This window comes from Nasonia vitripennis, assembly GCF_009193385.2.
Source record: "Nasonia vitripennis strain AsymCx chromosome 2 unlocalized genomic scaffold, Nvit_psr_1.1 chr2_random0005, whole genome shotgun sequence".
Taxonomy (NCBI): domain Eukaryota; kingdom Metazoa; phylum Arthropoda; class Insecta; order Hymenoptera; family Pteromalidae; genus Nasonia; species Nasonia vitripennis.
This window is the reverse complement of record NW_022279612.1, coordinates 2,149,484-2,173,128: the sequence shown is the minus strand read 5'-3', so window position 1 is coordinate 2,173,128 and position 23,645 is coordinate 2,149,484. Positions and strand designations below refer to the sequence as shown.

Here is a 23,645-nt window from a genome sequence, read left to right as displayed (position 1 = left end):
CCTTAGATCATACTAACAAGGAAAGGTACCCAACCCGAACTCACCGATTTTGATGATTTTCATATATGTTGTAGAACATAAAAAAATAAGAGACACGTATTTTTTTTTATCGGCTAATTTTCACTTTTAAGGGGTAAAAACCTCCCCTAAAGTTAACCCCCAAAAAGCGTTTTTTTTAAATAGCTCGGCTTAAAATTAATATTTTTCAATGAAACAAATTGGAGGTTATTTCTTACAAAAAGAGCAAGTATTTCATGGTGATTTGAAGAGTAAGGGTAGCATCCCCTATTTTTTAGGGGTTGAAAACATACATTTTTTGGCATAATTTTATAATAAAAATGTTTAAACCGACTAAAAAAAATTGGAAAAAATGTTTAAACATCCTTAATAACAAAATTTAGTTGACGTCTTTCGGTGTTTTCATAAATATTATCCCTAAGGGGGTAAACCATCCCTAACACAAAATAACTGTAAATATGTAATTCAATACATAATATTTCGTAGAAAGTTTGTATATAGAGGTTTTCGAGGTCGCTGATTACAAATCTGTTATCAGATTTTGAAAATTCAAAATGGCGGATCCAATATGGCGGACGGAAATATCGAAAAAAAATTTTATATAATAAAAAAGTTTTAAACGACTAAAAAATTTGGAAAAAATTTGTAAACATCTATAATAAACAAATTAAGTTTTTCGGTTTTTTCATAGATACTTCCCCTTAGGGGGGTAAACCACCCCTAACACAAAATAACTATAAGTATACTTCAATCCATAATATTTTGTAGAAGGTTTGTATATAGGGGTTTTCGAGATCGCTCTTTACAAATCTGATATCAGATTTTAAAAATACAAAATGGCGAAACCAATGTGGTGGACGAAAATGTCGAAAAAAAATTTTAACTTTCAAAAAAACTTGTTTACAAATGTGTGATCTTTGTAGCCTGTACATGTGAACTAAAGAGCCTTAAACCCTAAACCCCTAAAGAACAAATAGGCTAAATGGTTGTGCTTTTTAACCAAACGACTCCAAACCCCTAACCTCCAGACAAGCCGAAGGCCTATGCTTTACCGTAGACACGAGTATAGACATATTACCGATATTTTATTCTATCATTTTGTATGTAACAAATAACGTCTCGTTTTATGTTTCAATCAAAGATTATTTATTTTTCTGCTTTTATAAATTAGCATAATTTCAAAAGTAATTTCATAAATTATAAAGTATTTCATAAATTGCATAATTATATAATTTTATAAATTCAAAAAGTCCACACTTTTTTGCAAATGAAAAAACATAGGTTAATAAAATTAGTTTATCAAACTCTTTTGCGTTTTGTAATAAAATTTAATGTTGTCAAACTTGGGAGTTTTTCATTGTTACAATTATTTCGTAAGCCGAAAGTTTTTTAGATGAATTCTCGAAGTAATGATTATTGTATCTATATTAAAATATTTACAGTCTGGAATTCCATAATAATACTATTTGCTACGATTTAATGAATTTATCAAAAAATCTAAATTTAATAATAAATATTATTCTAATTATTATTATTATTTTTCATTATCATTGCTATTATCAGTATTACTGTTATTATTGCTATTGCAATTATGCTTATTCTTCTTCTTATTATTATTATTATTATATTACTATGATAATTTTTGTTATTGGTAAAAATACATAAAAGAATATTAATACTCGAACTTCATTTGCAATTAAAGAACACGTTGTTATTGAAAGGGAATTTTATATGCATTCATTAGTTTAATGAATGTTATCGTACATTCAATGATAATTCCACAGATAAATGTCTTTCACTCATAAAAGTTGTTGACAATATGTGCGAATCAGTATGTTCTTTTTTTAGATTGTTTTCATCGAGTGTTTACCTCAGCTGCCTGTGTTATTTTTTAGGCAGTGAGTGAGTTTTGTGGGTATTCTAGTTCGATGCCGGAAAGTACGAATAGTACGTCTTTTTGTTTGTCAGTGGTATCATACAGTTGTAGAAAATTTTCTTTAGTGATTTTATATAGATTTACATTATTCAATTTCAAAGTGAATAAAAGTTGAATAAAACCAAAAATAGAGTTTTCCGAACATCACAAAGTGGAACGAGAATTCTTCTCCAATGCATAAATTAATGATTTGATTCAATTTACATTCACTCGTTTTATTCTGGTAGAAATGTAGCAGTCGTGCCTTACATGCAAAAACACAGCTTGTATAAATTTTACCGCTTGTTTTCATTTTAGATTGAAAAATGAAAATTAATCCGTTAAACGTTCTAAACTTATTATTAGCATACTTTCAAGCGTTAAACATACCAGATAGTGTCACGAGTTATCACGAAACAGAGTTGGCCGAAAAAATAAAAGAAATTTTAATAGATGCAACACATGATTTCAACGATGTAGAAATGATTACTGATGACTCTTTGGATTTTCAAGAAGAGTATAAAGACCATAATGCGGAAATAATTGAAGATGAAGTGCAACATCATTTTCCTGATCCGGATATAGCACCAACAAATCAATGTACAGCAGATAATGAAGAACTAGATTTTGAATACAAAAAAAGAGCTGTAGAATTTTGGAGAAGTAGCAAAACGAAGCAAAATTTAAGTCTCAAAACAGTGCAAAACAGATTCAAAAAAGTATCATCTATTAGTCAGCTACGTCGTTGGGCTCATTCAATTAATAAAGGTGGCACGTATAGAGAAAAAGTAGCACAAATTTGTCAGTATACCCTGGATAATTTTCAAGCAGCTCTCGACAGTGGTTCAATTATCCATGATGAAGATATAATTCGATGGGCCTTACAAGCTAAAAAAGAAATTGGGTTTGATGATATTAGATTCAAAGCTTCTAAACATTGGTTACTCAAATTTAAGCAAGCACACCGAATAGTTTCTAGGAAAATAAATAAGTTCATAACAAGAAAAACACTAGAAAGTAGTGCAGAACTTACGGCTAAAGCTGAAGCATTTATCGATGACGTTAAATCGTGTATACCAAGGATTGGACTCGAAAATTTGTATAATACAGATCAGAGCGGATTTCAGCTAGAAATGCATTCTGGAAGAACATTAGCAGTAGAAGGAGAAAAGCAAGTGCAATGTCTGGTACAGTCAATTTCAGCAACAACGCATAGTTATACTATACAGCCACTAATATCAGCTACTGGACAACTGTTGTCACCGCTATTTCTTGTTTTAAAGGAACCAAGTGGCAAGTTTGGCCCTATTGTAGAACAAAACATATTTAGACCAGAAAACGTGTACGTGGAAGCATCCAAATCTGGAAAATTAACAACAAGTAAGGGAACTAATAACAATTTTTACATTGTAATATCGTTGATCAGTTAATTAGTAAGTCGTTTAATTGCAGATCACTTCAAAATCTGGTTCGAAAAAATATTTTATCCCTATGTAAGCCATCACTCAATACTATTACTTGATTCTTGGAGTGGTCATTGTGACAAAGTTATAGAAGAAACAATGCCACAAAATAAAATTATTAACATAAAAAAATTCCAACTGGAACCACAGGAAAAATACAACCACTTGATGTCTATGGATTCCGTATTTGGAAAAACTTTGTCCGAACATTTTCTGATAATGTAATGTTAATGGATCATGATATGAATTTACATGTGAGAAATAATATAATTAAACTTCAATCATTGGTTCACAACCAACTGTCTTCACCGAGATATATAGATTTGTTTAAATATTCCTGGTATAAAAGCGGTTACGTCAATGAAAAACCAGATAAATTTGATAATCCTATAGATTTCTGTTTTGGAAAGTCTTGTGCAACACATTGTGAAATAGAAGGGTGCACAAACATTGCAATTGTACGATGTGGTTGGTGCAAAAAAGCATTGTGCTTTAAACACTTTTATGAGGACTACCATTATTGTAAAAACATCGTAAAATAATATATTTTATGCTCAATACAAAAAATGCACTATGGCAAAAGATAAAAGATTGTAGATTATTATTATACTCTAATATTATAAACAAAAATACATTATAAGTTGAATTTACAATAAAGGAATTTCAATAACATTCTGATAACAATTTCTACGGAAATTATAAAACTGCTTCACACACAGAATTTTCTTGTTTACAAATTTAGGAATATGAGGTGGTTTGGTTAAAAAGCACAACCATTTAGCCTATTTGTTCTTTAGGGGTTTAGGGTTTAAGGCTCTTTAGTTCACATGTACAGGCTACAAAGATAACAGATTTATAACAAGTTTTTATGAAAGTTAAAATTTTTTTTCGACATTTTCGTCCACCACATTGGTTCCGCCATTTTGAATTTTCAAAATCTGATATCGATTTGCAAAGAGCGATCTCGAAAACCCTTATATACAAACCTTCTACAAAATATTATGGATTGAAGTATACTTATAGTTATTGTGTGTTAGGGGTGGTTTACCCCCTAAAGGGTAGTATCTATGAAAAAATCGAAAAACTTAATTTGTTTATTATAGATGTTTACAAATTTTTTCCAATTTTTTTAGTCGTTTAAAACTTTTTTATTATATAAAATTTTTTTTCGATATTTCCGTCCTATTGGTTCCGCCATTTTGAATTTTCAAAATCTGATAACAGATTTGTAATCAGCGACCTCGAAAACCTCTATATACAATTTTCTACGAAATATTATGTATTGAATTACATATTTACAGTTATTTTGTGTTAGGGGTGGTTTACCCCCTTAGGGGTAATATTTATGAAAACACCGAAAGACGTCAACTAAATTTTGTTATTAAGGATGTTTAAACATTTTTTCCAATTTTTTTAGTCGGTTTAAACATTTTTATTATAAAATTATGCCAAAAAATATATGTTTTCAACCCCTAAAAAATAGGGGATGCTACTCTTACTCTTCAAATCACCATGAAATACTTGCTCTTTTTGTAAGAAATAACCTCCAATTTGTTTCATTGAAAAATATTAATTTTAAGCCGAGATATTTAAAAAAAAACGCTTTTTGGGGGTTAACTTTAGGGGAGGTTTTTACCCCTTAAAAGTGAAAATTAGCCGATAAAAAAAATACGTGTCTCTTATTTTTTTATGTTCTACAACATATATGAAAATCATCAAAATCGGTGAGTTCGGGTTGGGTACCTTTCCTTGTAAGTAGAATTGATACATCAAAGTAGTCAATATCGTCCAACCGTTGAGTCTCTGCGATGTCGAGCCAGCTGGCATTTTCAATCGCTGAGCTCTGACTAGGATTAAATGATACGAATTTTTTTATGAGACTTGTCAAGCCCACATTCTTGCATTGATCAATTTCTATGCCGTTGAGTTCGTACCGAATTTCCTAATATAGATGACATATAGCGTTGTTTACAAACGTTGTATCTGTGAGGGCAGTCCTATCTGGTTTTTGCAATTGTCCGCATATATGTAATGGACTGCTTGATGATAGGACACATAGATCTTGATGTTGTATACTAATGCGAATTTTATCACTGTTGTTGAAATTTGATAAAGTATAGGGCTCATTCGCATGAATCTCGTAATGCGCAATAGATCCGTCAAATACGACTGGTGACTGTATGCTTAGCACCTCTTCCATTTCGTTGAAAGCAGCAAAATATTACGCAACTTATTTTTTTCTGAGGACAACTTTTAGACCTAAACTTTTCAGGAACTGTATGTCTGATACGACTCACTGCTCGACGGCATGGTAAGTTACTATTATAGCCTTTACCTACTTTAGTATTGTATACAATACCCATGATGCTTAGACCTATTCGATGTGTAATCTAATTGTTATGACTTCACCACGAAAATGAACTAAATGACCGTTTTGATCGGCGAAGTGCAGCTGCAAGTTATTTATAGTCTTAACAGTGACTGGTAGGTAAATAATAGGCAATTGCACTTCAATAATCTTGTAGCTTGGTGAGACAACTGAAAAGAATTCGTGTATGGTGTGCACCTTATGCTCATTAATGTATGCTCCAGAAGTAATATTACACTCAACGCGTAAAGCGTTAACTTTGAGAATGAGAATGGTTACTGGCAAGTCGGATTCGCGATCAGTATTTGGTAACAATTCACGACTCGCGAACCCCAACAATTTACCAATAGAATCTTCTGACTGGAAATCAATTGATCGATTACACCTGATCATGCAACGAAGGGTGTTGTTGTTTTGCTTGAGTTTGAGTGTTATGCCTTTTGGTGTGAGCGCCTCTTTCAGGCTTTTCTCGATGTCTTCAATTTCGTAGCTGCCTGTAGGCAGAATTATCACTTCTTCTCCCACGTAAAACTTGTTATTGCCTATATCGATATTAGGTATTGAATTGAATGTCAACAACTCTACAAGTCCGAGAACGTAGTTTTTGTTAGGAGAAAGTTTAAGCGTTGGGAAATATTGAGCTTCCAGTACAGATGAAGTTCCAGACAGGCTCAGTGTCAGCGAATATTCTTCCATGACTACTCGATTCAAACTGACTATAGCTAATACATTAGAAACACTTATATATCATTCAGAAGAAATTTTAAGCAAAGATGGCCACAGTTGTAGGTATTATAGTTTTGATAATGCTCCTGATACTGTTTTGATAATGCTCCTGTACTCGACCCTGCTCACGTTTAGATACTGTATAAGATCTTGAGGTAGTTGTAAATCTCCAAAACTGTCAAAATACACTACATAGTTGCCTCGTTTTTGATAGGAGACCTAGTGCGTGCCATACTGGCTGGTAGTGCATTTCGCATATAAAGACCCCGAAAATGTGGAATTTTTAGGATGCGGGCATATTTGAGAAGATCGGCGTCAGTTAATGCACGTTGTGGCAATTTGAAATTTTTTTTTCCTCAAGCCTTGCCCACGTTTGAGATACCATAGCCCTTTTCATAAGGTTTCAAATAGAGATCCTTACCACCGAGCGCAATAACTTCCATCGTTTTGTTGTGCCTCTGACTGGCTTCAAGCTGTCGTTCAACTCCTGCGTGTGCCGCCTGGACTCACTACCACGCTTTTGCAACCAAAATCTTATCTGCAGCGTTTCTTGCTTCAACGTTTTCTCGATTCTGTGAGTAGGCAATATCGTGCTCTTTGCAAGCTCTATCAAGAGTATTGATTCCAGGATCTCCACGTGCTAATCGCTTTGCTAGTTTAGTACCAGGTCCGCAGTACTGATATCCTGGAAGATGCAGCTCTACTGGAAGCTTGTTTATAAGCGTATTTAATAAACTACGACCTTTCTGCTGTTGCTGCATATGTACGATCATGACGTATGAGAGGACAGCTCTCGACTGATCTTAATACATTATAAACGCGCTTTTTATAGCTACAGCAATAGTTGCTCTCCTGCTGATGAAGCGTTCACATGGATTTCCAGCAACAAAATATCAAGCTATCAGTGTCGATTTTTGATACCCTAGCAGAGCAGAAGAAAGTGCAAAAACTTCACGGAGAACTACTGCCTGACAATATTCGGGAAGTATTTTGTGGACCATCAAATTGTGGTAAAATCAATACACTGCTCGCTCTCATAACGCGTCCCAATGGACTAAAGTTTAAGAACGTATACATCTATTCAAAGTCGCTAAAACAGCCCAAGTATACATTTCTCGAGCAGCTTTTGCAACCTTTATCTAGCATACGGTACTTCCCTTTCAGTGAACATGATACCGTTGTGGCGCCTGACGACATACTGCCTCATGTAATTATGGTTTTCGACGACGTCGGCTGTGAAAGTTAGGACAACATCAGAGCTTTCTTTTGTATGGGAAGACATAAAAACGTAGACTGTTTCTATCTCTGTCAATGATACGCTTACGTACCAAAAAATTTAGTTCGCGATAACGTCAATGTGCTAGTAGCTTTTCGTCAAGACAATGTAAATCTTAAACACATATACGATTACCATGTGAATTCTGATATGACATGTACAAACTTCAAAGCTTTATATTTATCATGCTGGAAAGATGGTAAACATGGATTTCTTTTTATCGATAAGGAGCGACCCATCAATGATGGACGATATAGAAAAGGTTTTGATTGCTTTGCCACGAATATATAACGTATAGCAGGTGTGAGTAGTTGCAGTAGACTGTGATTTGCCACAGAGTCAACATGGCGTAAAAAAAGGAATTCTTCAGAAAAATTACGAAAGCTAGAGAAGCAATTATACGTAAACATAGATTATTAAAACAAGGTAAAGCTAGCATGGAAAAAGCTCTTGGCGAGACTTTTAAGCCAATTGTAGATCCACTAGAGAAACTGGTGAGAGTGAAAGAAAAAATTAAGCCAAATATTAAACAAGAGTTAAAAAAAGTAAAAAAGTTACGACGATGATTTTGATGATGATGATGAGGAAGGAAATGAGGATGATACGCTTCTCAATTAAACAGCTGATACTTCATTTGGAAGTGCTAAAGAGGATAGTGAGAACGAGAAGGTCGAGAAAGACAGTAAAATAAAAAACAAGCATTTGCTATCGTTAAAAAAACCGCCATGAGAAGGATGAGAAAGACACTAAAATGAATAACAAGTATTTGCTGTCGTTGAAACAAAATCGTCAACGATATCTCTATCAGATGTTTGGAATTCGTCAAGAGGATCAAATACTTAAGATTGGCGATTTACCTATAGAAATCACCAAAAATAATGTTACTGTTTTAAATATCCGAAAACTGAAGGACTGCAAGAGCTGCTTTTTAGACTGTATCCTAAATTATAAAAAGATTCTTGAAGCTACCAATGCACACAGAAAACATTATAGTTACAACTAGCCTATGCGCCAACAAAACAGTAAGAAATATGATACCACCATTGCTCCACTTTTTTAAGTCCAAAGCCAAGCAAAGTCTGGTAGTGGGCTACTACCTCAATATAAAATTGCAAGAAAAGGAACTATTATGGACTATATATACTGGGATGATCCTAATGAACTAGTTGATTGTCTACGTTTGCTCATGGCTGAACGATTAGCTGGTAATAATAGCCATCTTAATGAAATTCAGTTCATTGTTTAAGCGTTGCGGGAAGCTAAGGTTATATATTAACTTTAGTTACAAACATGTTAAAGTCAGTAGCCAGATGAGCGTCGATGTGTTTGGACGTCAATCGAATCACTCTAAAATTCGTCGTGACCCTTCTGATGTTGGCTATAAACTAACTGCCGATACGCACTACGACATTGGAAGCAAAATATTGTCTAACGTAGCAGAACCCCTGGAGCTGAACGATGCAGTAACCTCAGCACCCCTTCAACGTTTAAAACGGTCACGACTCTTCTTGGTCTTGTGCGTGTATAAGATTTTAGTTTTTTGAGAAGAGCAATGATCATTTACTGATCTGTGTCTGGATTCTGACAGCAGATCACAAATAGAAATTTGATTCTATATAATAGTATATTCTTACAATATGTAATAGGTCCGGGATACCAGGTAGTGGAAAGTTATTTCAATAATTAAAGTATGTTATTTCTTTCAAATAAACAAAATATATTCTATCAGTAGTCTTTTAAGATAGAATATTGCGTAAATTGCAATGTATTCTTGATAACAGAGAATTTTATATGTTCGCTTTGATTATACAATCTAGTTATAATTCAATACGTTTTATTTTGCGTTATTGGCTTTAGATCACGATATACAAATGATTTAAAATTATTTTATTTTTCGCTAACTAATACGCGTTAGTTGCGTTATTCAATTATCATCAAGTTTGAGAAATATTCGAAAATATTCTTTTACCTGCTCAAGGCATAAGTTGCTCAAGAGCAGGGACTAGACGCTTAAGTTGCGCTTCGGCTAGTGAGCTCGGATAGCTCATACGGGTCCTTGTATAGGCAACGGAGAGAGCTATCTTTAGTAGCGTTTCAATCGCACACTTAAGAATAAGATGTAGATGCACTTTAGTTTACGAGGCAAATATAAATGGCTTGATATCTTACCTGATTTATTAACGGCGTACAATAACAGCAAACACCGCACCATCGGTATGAAACCTAAAGATGTCAACAGGAAGAATGAAGCTAAAGTTTTGAAACATTTCTTTCGAATCAGTCAAGAAAACAGAAAAAAAGCTGAATTCAGGGTTGGAGATAAGGTAAGAGTGAGCAAAATGAAGCAAGTATTTGAAAATGGTTATACACCCAACTGGTCGACAGAGATTTTTACCATTAGTCAAGTTATACCAACGTACCCACTATACACGTACAAAATGAAGGATTATCAAAATCAACCTATCGCTGGTGGTTTTTACGAGCAAGAACTCCTTAAAGATAAATATCCAGATATTCATCTTGTGAAGAAAGTATTGAAAAAGCGTGGCAATCAGTTTTATGTAAAATGGTTAGGATTTGATGAATAGCACAATAATTGGATAAATAAATCAGATTTGTAATGGCTATATGAAAATAAATTTATTCTACAATATTTATACATGATTAATTTTCATTCAATATTTGATAACGCCCCCGGGGAAGCGTATCCGTTTTTCCTGGAATTAAATATCGCTTAGTGTTAGTTTCGTTTGTTTAACAGTTTGCACTCTATAAGATTTCGATTGAATGATACATTGCTGTCTATACTGCGTGGAATAATCTTTTAAGCACTTGACATAATCATCAAAAGTAATTGTCTTGTCAACAACACTGCTTTTAACACCTCTATTTTTTTTATACATTTTGCTAGGTAATCCTACAAATTCAGTCATGATTTGTCCACAACATTCATCTTTCATTAAGCCGACAATTTTCTTATTTACAATGAGCCATTCTAAAAATATTTTCAGGAGGATAATCGGAAGCATCAAACTTCTGAGTATCTCGTTTCATAAATTCATAAATATCTCCACAAGCTATTTTCACATATTCACAAGCTAATTTCATATATAAAACTGTCAGTATCTGTATAAAGTAATTTATATTTTTCACCAAATTCTCGCTTCGCGTAATTGTAATGAAAGTCATACATTAAAGTTTTTGATAAATCCAAAACACAGAGCCCAACATAGATTGGTTTATTTATTAATATTTCAATCTATTTAACAATATTTACAGAGAAAATGGTTTTTCTCTATCTGATGTTGTCCCTCGGCGGTGATCAACAATATTGATTTATCTGTATCGGTCTTCCCGAGGCAGGTTGTGTGGTGAGAAAAGAGAGAAAAAAACCTTAAAACATTTTCCCTTTTCTTTTCTGAGAACTAATTATACTTTGACTATACTTTAATTATACTTTCTTTTATAATTAGGTATAATTAAAGATATACACTATATCTTTAATTATACTTTCACTATAAATTTTAATTCAAAAGCTTTCTAATGTTGATGTGAATAAATCTTAATCCATCTATTAAAAACGACTTATGAAGTAAATGAAATAATATTCTATCTATCTATCTCTATCTATTTAAATTGAATACTTTTACTATAACACTTACTAGTTCTCCATGCTTTTTTTTACAGAATCATGGAGAACGACCTGGAGTATATGTACATACTTCCAAGAGTGCGCGTGCCAGTTGAATGGTCTGATCTTGATCAGCATTCAATTTTGCATACGATCATTGTTGCTATGCAAACTCGCGAAGAGTTGCAATATTGAGACATACACTGCATCATCAACAACATGTATACGAAATTGCATAAAGTACACAACATCTTTTGGTTCAAGAAACTGGCTCAGGAGGAGCAACAGGAATTAATTGAAAACGGAATAGATCTTCCACATTAACATTATCTCAACGAATATTTTGTAACAGGGAACATGCATAAAAAATTCTATTAGGCATCATGTTTACCTTCACCAAATAAATAAATATATATATATATATATATATATATATATATACACACGATTTTGTAAAGTCTAAAGAAATAAAACTAGTAACATGTCCACCGTACGTCCCTGAACTGAATAAAATGGCGGAAAGATACAATAGGTCAGCTATGGACATAGGTAGATGCTTAAGGGGATGTCGTCCCAAAAAACACTGTTTTTCTATTACTTAAAACTTTTTGAATAAAGTTTGCAAATGAAAAACAGAGTCTGTAGCGCCGTAGTCTTAAGTTTAATGAATCGTTCTACCGAAAGAAAAATTCGATCGGACTTTCTGTTTTTCTAGAAGTTTGGAAATACAAAATACCCCGTGGCGGATTTGCGAAACTTTTGGGACGACAGCCCCTTAGTGCGTGAAGTAAAAATACACAGGCGGTACTGGGCAAAAATTATGAAAACTGTTGCTTATCTAAAGAATCGTACAATTGATAATATAGCGGAGAACTAAACTCCTTATGAAATATTGCTTGGTACCAAACCCAACGTTGACATTTGAAAATTTATGGAAGTCGAGTCTTTGTAAGAGTTCCAGAAGCAATGGAAACTTTTATTAAACAATGGCAAATTGCGGTGGACTCTGAAATAAATAGTCGAAAGAAAAATAATACTCAGAAAATTGTTGAAAGATCAAAAGATAAAAAGGTTATTGATGTTTAATGGGTTAATAAAGGTGAAACAATAATGTATATAAAGCGAGACTAGTTGCGAGAGGTTTGCAATAAAAAGAATACATTGATAATTTTTATTCGCTAGTAGGCAAAATGCAAACTTTGACATATTTATTGTCATACAGCTGTAAAAAAAATTTACACATAGAACAAATAGATGCTAAAACAGCCTTTTTAAATGGCTATGTTAAACAGAAGTATATATCAACAAACCTAAAGGTTATGAAACAGGAGGCAATAACCCTCCGTAAAAAAAAGATTGGAACGGATTCCTTAAATCCGTTTCAATCCGTAACATACAAAAAATAAAAAAAAATAAACGTTACCAATCCGTATCAATCCGTTTAGGTTACCTAATTGATTCGAATCCAATTCAAGTTACGAATCCGTTAAGATCCGTTATATACGTCGTTATATATGATGACATGTATAACGGATTGTAATGGATTGAATAAATTTTGATTTACTGTTATGGTTTGAAACGAAACGGATTTATTCAATACGTTCCAATCCATATTAATCTATTTTTTACTGTAACAGTCATAGAACACTATATGGTGTGCGTATATATATATATATATATATATATATATATATATATATATATATATATATATATACACATATATAATGGTGTTCTAATTGTACTGTTATGGTTTGATACGGATGATTACAATACAATAATTAAAAAGTTATAATCCGTTACAAACCATATATATAAAAAACGAACGCGATTTTTAATCCGTTTCTGTCAGTTTGAATCCGTATAAAATAAAAACGTCCACAAACTGTAGTTTATTTTATAAATAGTTTATTGCGACTAAGAAAATGATGTTCTGCGATTTGAAAAACTTAGGAACCATAGATACGTATTTTCGATTTTACATAAATAATTTGCTATGCACATGGATATTGTTTATAAAAATCTTCATGATCAATAGTATAAATGAAATGGAAAACAATAATGGGTTTCATAAAGGTGCAAATAAAAATAGCACATATATTTTGGATGTTTTCACTGTTCATCACTGTTAATTTAATAAAAAATATTTTATTGTATATCAAACACTACAGAAAAATATCAGATGACAATCAACTGATAATCAGCTGATAATCATGCCAAAACGTCAGCTGATTATCAGGTGATTTCGGCTCAGTATTTTTAATAAAGCTGATAGTTATAAATATGCGTTTATGTGAGATAAAGTGTTGATGATAATCAGGTGATAATCATTCAAAATTTGTAACCTTTAATATATTTATTATAAGTTGTTTAAAATAAGTAAATTTTATAAATTTCAAATAATGAGGGCCAGTACTTGATTTTTTAACAATTAAAAAAAATTTGTTTAAATTAATTTATTGAAATACAAAAATATTGGAGCTCACAGCCAGAGTTTTCGTGTTATCATCCTGATGGTCCTACTTATTTTAAACAACTTATAATAAATATATTAAAGGTTTTGAATGATTATCACCTAATTATCACCTGATTATCATCAACATTTTATCTCACATAAACGCATATTTACAACTATCAGCTTTATTAAAAATACTGAGCCGAAATCACCTGATAATCAGCTGACGTTTTGGCATGATTATCAGCTGTTTATCAGCTGATTATCAGGTGATTGTCATCTGATTTTTTTCAGTAGGGAATATATTTGGCATTACAAATATATATTGTTTGTTATCATCAACATGTAAAAACATGCATTTACGTTCAATCGAAGTAATGCACTCTACAATGCTTTCATTTAGTATATTTTCAACTCTCCAAATATGATCGTCACGAGATCCCCTAGAATAAGTAGTCATGTACGTTAAATAATGTATTTTTCTAATAATTATTATACGCAAGTATTTGGAACTCAAAAAATATATATTGTTATTTTATTTAAACACTATAAGTTTCAAAGTCTAAAAATAATAATCGATACAACACATCCGCCATTTCAGTTAGTGCCTTTAATTTTCAAATCTGTTTCAGTTCATTTTTTTTTTAATTATGCAAGCTTTTCAAATGTCAATTTAAAAATAAAAATTTCGTGGTACAATATAAAAGACAAAAAAAATAACGTTATAATAGACAAAATATAAATGTTCATTTTGTCTTTTATATTATAGCGCGAAATTTTTATTTTCAATTGACATTTGAAAAGCCCGCATAATTTTAAAATAAATCGATTGAAATGGATTTGAAACTTAAAGGCACTGTAATATAAAAGACAAAATAAACATTTATATTTTGCCTATTATAACGTTATTTTTTTTTGTCTTTTATATTGTACCACGAAATTTTAATTTTAATATATATATATATATATATATATATATATATATATATATATATATATATATTAGTATTTGTAGATGATCTCCTGATTTGTCCCAAAATAAACATATAATAAACCAAGTAAAAGCTAGTCAAAGATTTGCAATGAAAGATTTAGGCAAGATAAGCCAATATATAGGCTGATATAGCCATAGATATGAACTATAGTGATGATAGAAGTAAAATGACATTAAGTCAAACTAAATATATTGAATCTTTAGCGGCGAAATACAATCTAGAAAATGCAAAATTATATAATACTGCAATGGAGACTAATCTTAAATTAGATCAAGCTAGTCAAGTAGATAAACGAATAAAGTACCGAAACTTGATAGGAGAATTGCTATATATAAGCTTAGGCACAAGGCCAGATATATCGTACAGCGTAAATTATTTTAGTCAATATCAAAGTTGTTATGATCAAACTCACTATAAGTATGCGATTCGAGTCTTAAAATATTTGTACAAGACTAAAGACTTGAAAATAACATATTGTGATCATGTAAATAGCGTGATACTAGATTGTATGGTAGATTCTGATTCCGCAGGTGATAATGTAAATAGATAATCCACAACCGGATACGTAATTAGATTATTTGGTTATGTAATCTTTTGGAAAATCCACAAACAAGGTGCGGTAACAAAATGTTCAACTTTTGCAGAGTATGTATCATTGTCAGAGGCAGTCTCCGAAAAACTGTTTGTAAGAAATTTATTGAGCGAATCATTCGATGTAAATTTAAATGAATCAACAACTATGTACGAAAATAATTCTGGAGCAATCGCGATCGTAAAATTCGGAAATTTTACTCCAAACTTAAAGCACATTGAAGTGCAATATCACTACATAAACGAAAGCTACGAAACGGGCGAAGTAGATATTGTAAAAGTTGACTTAAAATGTAATTTAGCAGACATCTTTATAAAGAGTCTGGATAAAACAAAGTTTCTAAAAATTAGAAAAGGTTTAAAATTAATTTGAAATGCTATATTCAAAATAATTGTTTAAACAAATATGTTTGTATAAGATCAAGAATATAAACTGAAGTAGGCGTGTTGTAATATTTAGTAAATGTTATGATCTTTGTTAATTTATATTGCCAAGTTTAACCAAGTTTAATATGTAATAGACCATAGTGCGCGCCTCCCCTCCTATGGTATGTGAGTAAATATCATGTAACCACAAGAACTGCTAAAACTAAGTAACGCTCTCGTGTTTCCTTTTTGCCTCTGAACTCCGATGTAAGCGGATGTGTTTCATGAGGCTGTTGTCGATCACTTATTACTAAGTCAATATATTATATTACTATATTATTGTTGAGTGTCAGCAAGCAGCATTCGGCTCGTGAAGAAAGTCAGACGCACGCAACGTATGAGGCCATTCTCTCCCCTCTTCACGTCTCTCTGCAGCGTCGTCGGCGCTCACTTCGTTGCGAGTTTTCAAGCGATCAGCACGCGCTCCTTAGTTTTCACAGTTTTTTAATTACTTATCATTTATTTAGCCATCTTGATTATTTGTACGATCATAAATAGATCATTAGTTCGATTTTCTTCATTAATAAACAGTGTTACAAAGGTAAATTCCGTATTCGAGTTCTTTCACCTGAGCATTCACTAGCAAGAACAGTAGTATCAACAGGTTGTAGGCCCAGCATGCTTCAACTTCGCGCATGAGGCCTTGCTGGACGTTTCGTGTGCTTGGTGAGAAAACTCGCGAGTGCAGTATTCAAAGTTCGCCGATTTATAGAGCTCAACTTGTGAGGCACGGGTTCAACGTATGAAGGCGTCTCGACGACGTGGGAGGAGTTTCTGGCTGTGGAGACGACCGGTGGATTTCTTGCTCGACATCAATCTTTTCAGCTCGAGTGAGAAAAATGCTGGAACTTCAGAAACTAAACCAAACGGAAACTTACCTTTAAATTAAGCAAGCAAAAAGGCGCATGTGAGTAAAGATTTTGTAACACAATCAGTCCGAGATGAGATTGACAAAATCAATACAACTAAGAGCATTGGAAAGATTAAAGATAAAACTCGAATTAAAGCAACTAGTCGAGATAGAACTATCCGGAGGGAATTTAAACTAACGCAAAGCTTAAATGCAAACACCCTTTTGAACTTTTTAAATTCACAACTGACTTTCTGACTTGCTCTATGTAATTGATTCAACAGTTAAGCTAACACGCATGTTTGATCAGGCGAAGCTGGAAAAAGATGAAATACGGGTTCGAGACATTATCATAAATAGAATCGACATAACATTAAAAAGTATCAGACATACGCGATCCTGTTAAATAACTTGATGGAATTAAACGCATTAAACGAAACGAAGTTAGTGTAACGACTACAACTATGAGAAAAGAGTTGCAAAGCATCCAATATAATTCCCAAAAAGAGAAAAAGCATTTGCCTTCTGGGATGGATTTGATAAAATAGTTCGAACGTGCAATAAACTGCCCGATACACCTCCTTTATTTGAAGTGGAGATGAGAGATGCATTCATTGATGCTATTGCTGTACATTTGCCTAAAGTCGAAAAGCCTAATTTTTAAAATAAAAACACGACAGGTAAATTGTCAACAATAAATCAACTTAAGGATTATATTATGCAAAAGTAATGAGCTTGAATAAAACAAAACGACTCAGGTGGACAGAGAAACGACACAGAAACAAAATCCTATCACGTATCTCATCTTGGGGTATTGTGCTAAAACTGTGGCAACAAAGACCACTAGAAGATAGAGTGTAGGAGGAGCGGTAAAATGTGCTTTAGATGCAAGAGATACGAAGGACATGTTCAAGCAGAGTGTCCATACTCTGACATACAGCTGGAAAAGATCTTGCAGGAAAACGAAACTCAAAGAAGGTATGATTCATCTAATTCTTATGGGGGGTAAACGTGGTGGCTACACTCCTGGTACCAAACGGAGTAATCCGTCAGCACCCAAAGGTAGCGAACCAAAGAAAACTAAGTTTCATAGAGATTAAGCCCGGAGCAGATATCGAGGAAGAGGTAGACAGAACACTCCAATGCTGCACTCCAATTGCTCCAATTCACCTAAGACAGACTTAGGTGAATTGGAGTACATAAACAATTCTAAATTGATTTTTAATACATTTGATAATACCAAAAGGCTTGATATTAAATGCACAAATGACGATGATTCAGCGATTATAAAATCAGAGGGAGCGTGTAACGTTTCTGGTTACACAAATAGAGACTATTTCTTAAATTTGAACAATGTAATTTATGCTAAATCGTCGTTGGGAAATTTGTTGTCATTAAGAAAATTCGTTGATAAGGGTTTGGGTATCTATTTGGATAACAAACGAATCGATATTTTTGATCCAGTATCCAAAACGACTTTTGTTTCTGGAATATATAAGCAACCTTATTGGGTAATAGAGTTAGAAACAAATAATTCTGGAAGTAATGAAAACGATAATAGCATATCAAATAGGGTTGTTGCATATATTGCCATAAGGCGTCTTGAATATCCTCTTACAAGTGTTGTGTTCAATAAAAAAAAAATAAGTCTAAGGATAAAACAAAGGCTAAAAATAAGGATGTCACTCATGAACAAAACAAGTTTGAGAATTTTGAAGTTGATGAAAACATTAAGGTTGATGAACTAATGTAAATTGATAGTGATGCAAATATTGAATCAGATAGCAACGAGCTATGCTCTAGCTATTCAAATTTTAAAAACACTTTGAGAGATAGAAAAATAAGTAACATAAATGAATAGATTGGTGGATTACATTTGAATCTAATATCAGTAAAATCAACAATTTGTCTTACACCAATAAAGCAATGCTGATTGGGACACGCTGCTTTGAAAAATTTGAAAAAATCCCAAAAGAGGTTCCCGAATCTAAAAAATCTAAAGAAAATTAAGTTTAATGACTCTGTACTAGAGTGCAAAGTTTGTATTGTATCGAAATTCAATAAACTACCTTTTAGTTCGACTAGACAGAGAGCGAGTAAACCTTTGCAAATTGTTCATGTAGACACGATGGGAATGATTAGCCCTGCAACACACCCAAAGATATAAATCTGTATTTATCGATGATTATTTGCGACTCGCGATGGCGCACCCAATAAAACACAAAAGTGAATCATGTCACTGCCTGGAAACTTGAGAAATTTATTAGCATATATATGATGGTAAATTCTGATACATTAGATGCAATTAGTTTGAAGCCGAGCTACAATTGGCTAGCCCTGATACACCCGAGCACAACAGTGTGTCTGAACAATTTAACCGGACCATCCAGAAAAAGACGAGAGCCCTCATGTATGATATACGCCTTCCTGAGAATATATGGGACCTTGCTTTGAATACAGCAGTCTATTTTTATAATAGAGCTCCTCATAGTTCGAATGAGATGATACCACCCTAACAAAAATTTTAACGAAACTTCAATTGAACGAAAAACTTGTATATGGCGACAAATACAATAAACGTAGCATTAAGGACTAGACTAATCCGATGGAAGAAATAAATTAAGAAACATGTTAAGTTTGACGAAGAAAACGAGGTTTCGATCTCTGAAACGGAACGAGAAAACCGGAAGCAAGGATGCCCAAGGAAAGAAAAACAAGTTAAATTACCATCAGAATCATATTTGCTTGAGTCAGAATTGAACTTGCTGGAAAACGACGGAATAAATGTATTCATTGTAACCGTATAGCGTGATCCAAACTCTTATAAGGAAGCCATTAGCGCTGTGAACAAGCTTGAATGCTGAAAAGCCATTAGAAGTGAATTAAACTCAATGGAGAAAAACAAAGTTTGAACAATTGTCGACAGACCTTTGATTCAAGCAGGAAAAAGACTAACATCATTGATTCAAGATGGGTATTAAAAACACAAGTCGGATTAAATAACGAAAATAAATATAAAGCTCGACTTGTAATAAGGGGTTTTAAAGATCAAAAACAATACAAGTTAATGGAAACATATGTACTTGTATCCCGTCTATAACTAATCAGATCAGTACGAGCTGTAATAAACAAACTCGACCTCGAAGTACGGCAGCTTAATGTCAAAACTGCTTTTCTGAATGGAACAATCAACAGTAAGATTTTTATGGTAATACCCGAGGGTATCAACTGTTCACCTGAAACCAGACAAGATCAAGTTTGTAAAATACATCGTGCTTTAGATGGTCTGAAGATGAGTCCGAAAAAATGATATGAAAGGTTTACGGAAGTGGTAATTAAAATATGAATACCGTCTCATGACTCCGAGCCCTATCTCTTTACTTGGCATGAGAATGACAAGCAACTAATAATGTTATTGTATGTCGACGACATACTAGTTGCCAGCAACGACATAAAAAAGTTAGAGAAAATCTTTCTAAAACTTAAACTGGAATTTAAAATAGCTTCCTTGGCATTAAAATAAACAGAAACAGACAAAATCAGACGATAACTCTAACTCTAGAAAATTACATTGACAAAATGTTAAAACGTTTTAGATACAGTGAGATGTATCTACAAAGAAGGCCTATGGTGACAAGTTAGGTCGCAAATCGAGAAAAGCAAGATAGAGAGCAAAGCGAAGATAAGGTCGAAAACCGTCATAAGTAACCAGAATAGTTACTTATTTCGTTAATGTTTGTAGAAAGACAAGCATTGAGAGGAGATACGAGAGAGAGAGAGAGAGAGAGAGTAATAGACGGATCGCCACAGCCTGTCTCAAACGGAGATATATAGATTGAGAGAGATTAAGAGAGCAGCTGACGTTAGCCGCATTATACGGCGCAATATTACTGCCAGCCTCGCCACTAAACTTCTAGCGCCGCACGTATAAACCAGAGTCAGCGACTCGCTAAGACACCAACCGAGAACAAGAAATAAGGTAGCCGCCGGGAGGAGAAAGCTAAACCGAACTGTAGCAGCTCGCGGTACACCGACAAGCTCTCATGCATGCGTGTGTGATTCCGATTGAGTGCGAGTACCGGGAATGATGAAAATTATTGTAAAAAGGTATGTATTCGAGTGGAATGTTGACGTGCTATGGTGTGATTCTAGTAAGAAAGTGATTGCCAAATGATTTATAAAATGTACTTAAAAGAACAAATTATATGATAGTGCATGAGCGTCATACAATGCGAACCTTCGCGCTGCAAACCCTTACGAAACTCGCTCTCTCACCTTCGGGCCTTGCAGCCGACAACACCAATTTTTCCAATAAAACATCGAGTTAGAGCAACACCCTCCGGAATAATTCGCATCTTAGCTAGTTTTGTCTACTTTTCGCGTCATTTTATACAGCACGATGCAGCATCAGTACTGAAAGACGAAGAGTGTATGCCGAGAAATTTAAAGTAAAATGTACGGTAAATAATCAACAACAGGTATAGCCGCCCCGACGAGTTATAGCCGTTCTAGCCACGAGATAATATTATGTAATTGCCAGAAGATTAATTGTTCACGAAATTGTGTTGCGCAAGTGATGAACCACGAGTGTAAATTTTCCGTCAAATAACAGTCAAAGCATTATTAGTAGAAAACCTTGTCGTACCTTGAAGTAAATAAATCGAGAGTGCTATTATTATTATTCTTCGTGGATGTAATTATTCTTTTTTCCCGATTTAACCGACGCCTAAATCTCTTTGGAGAAAGAGAGTTTCCTGAATAGCCAGTCACACGATTCTAAATCTATTATATACCGACCTGGAACCTTGCAATAAAGAGTTAAACATATTTTAAGGAGTGATGAAGATTGGGATTCGTTGCTCAGTAGCAAAAAAACCACATCATTTCATCTTTGAGTAGCTAGGAAACTCGTCCAGACTCCTGACTGATATTCCAGTACTCATTTTAGGCTATATTAGAAGGCAACTGAAGAAAACCTACTTGGTTCCTTAAAAAACACGCGAACTTGCTTTTTTAGTGTGAAAGTCAGAGCCGTGTGATTGGATCCTTTTCGCTGAAATATTGTACTCCGAGGAGTCTGTAGATCATTAGTAACTTTGTTAAGAAAGCGGAGTGACGAATCACTGTTGCTTAATTTACCGATAGCAGACCACCTCAGTTGACGAGTTGATAAAAAGGAGACTCTCAAATTTTCATGCAGAGATCATTATAAAATGTCTTACTTTTAACAGAGTGATTGATAAATTTTTGAAGTTTTATAGGTAACATCGAATGTTTAAAAATATTTAATAACGTCGACGAACGTATGTATGTATATAGTTTAGAAAAATATAATCAAAAGGAATATATGCAGCATGAATAAAGGATAGGGAAAAATAGATAGAACTTACAATACTCATAATTACTACACGTAGAAAATAAAAATACCATTAAATTAAATACCAATAAGAAATTATATTTACAAATAATCACATACATACATCTTTCTACAGTTTCTTCAAGTTTGCTTTTTAGAACAAAATGCATAAGCAATTTGTAAACAAACATTATGTTAAGTTACTGAATAGATAGAAATACTAAAAAATAATACTATTCAAGCGTTTGACCTCACTCTTTACAAGATCTTTATATACATTTTATTCTGCCCAGTCTGTTAAAAATGAATAATTCTTGAATAGTCAATTTAATATTTCAATTAATGAAATGTATCTATCGGCAGTGGTGGTGTAATTGGAGGTAGATGGTCTCCACATGTTGGAAAATTAGGCGGGACTGGTGGTAAATCCGCATGTGTTCCGACATGTAGAATTAAATTCATACCGATGACAATATGGAATAAGAAATGGCAATGAAATAACCAGTAACCTAAAAAAATAAAGATGTATTAGAATTTAACAATATCATAGTACTTGTGAAATTAATTATTGATGATAAATAACTAAAAGCCGCTGCCAATTTTTTGGCACGTAGCTTCTTTTAATATAATGTATGGCTTTAATATCAGAATTGTATATATATATATATATATACTAGTGGGGCTCCGCCCCCCTGCTCGCTTCGCTCGCCAACCCCCTATTGTAGTTTCTGTGTGATTTTATCTTCAAAATTTTATTTTCATGAACTGATAATTATGTTCTGGATGGTTGAAAATGATCGATCTTATTGTATAAGAAAACCTGTTACTGGAAGTTTTGAGATTTTCGAAAATAACAGAAAAATGAAAGAATTTTACGTGTTTTGGTGGGGGGGCCAAGGTGGGGGGGTGGTGGGGGGGTAGTGGGGGTGGTGGAGGGGTGGTGGGGGGGAGTCTTGCCAAAATGACTATATAATATAGGAAGATATATATATATATATATATGAGCCGAGGTGAGAATCAGCCCCCCCTCGCCCCCCTCAAAATAACGTTAAAATGTTTCAAAAAACGTGTTATTTTTTACTCATAAGGACCCATTCGCCCCCCCCCCCTCAGCCCTTCTCAGCCCCTCATGATTATTTACATAAAGGTAGTGATAGAGCTTATTGTAAATTAAAAAAAGTTAATGATAATGATGATAAAAATACTGATATTAATGATAAAAATGATATTAATGAAATCACGTATGATGAATTAGCAGAATATATAGATGGACGATATTTAAGCGCTATGGAAGCTGCATGGAGTTTACAAAGATTTGCTATATGCGGTAGAAGTAATAAAGTTGAACGTTTAGCCATTCATACTCATAATCAACCAAAAATTGTTTACCAAGAAAATAAAGAAAAGGAAGCTTTAAATTATTGGAAAACAACTTTGACTGCCTGGTTTAAATTAAATATACATGTTTTGAAGATTTGTTAACATACGAAAACATTAAATATAATACTTATAAAGAAACAGCTACTGCTATGGGATTGGTAGAAGATGATTCTCAAATTTTAAATATATTTGAAG

The 23,645-nt window shown here is 33.3% G+C and overlaps 1 protein-coding gene across 4 annotated transcripts in view; it reads right to left on the bottom strand.

Annotated features, from left to right (window-relative positions):
• The window catches only part of LOC100680190 (laccase-5), a 360,660-nt gene that overhangs the window by 13,149 nt on the left and 323,866 nt on the right, over positions 1-23,645 (bottom strand). For 2 of the 4 annotated variants that reach the window (XM_031925148.1, XM_031925150.2), the window contains one exon: positions 22,149-22,579. The exons of 1 other annotated variant lie outside the window; for it this stretch is intronic. In XM_031925148.1, the coding sequence (XP_031781008.1) occupies positions 22,410-22,579 (170 nt within the window). In that variant the 3' untranslated portion in view covers positions 22,149-22,409. Of the gene's footprint in view, positions 1-22,147; positions 22,580-23,645 lie in introns of those variants that run through there. One more of the 4 variants, XM_031925151.2, reaches the window with a different exon arrangement.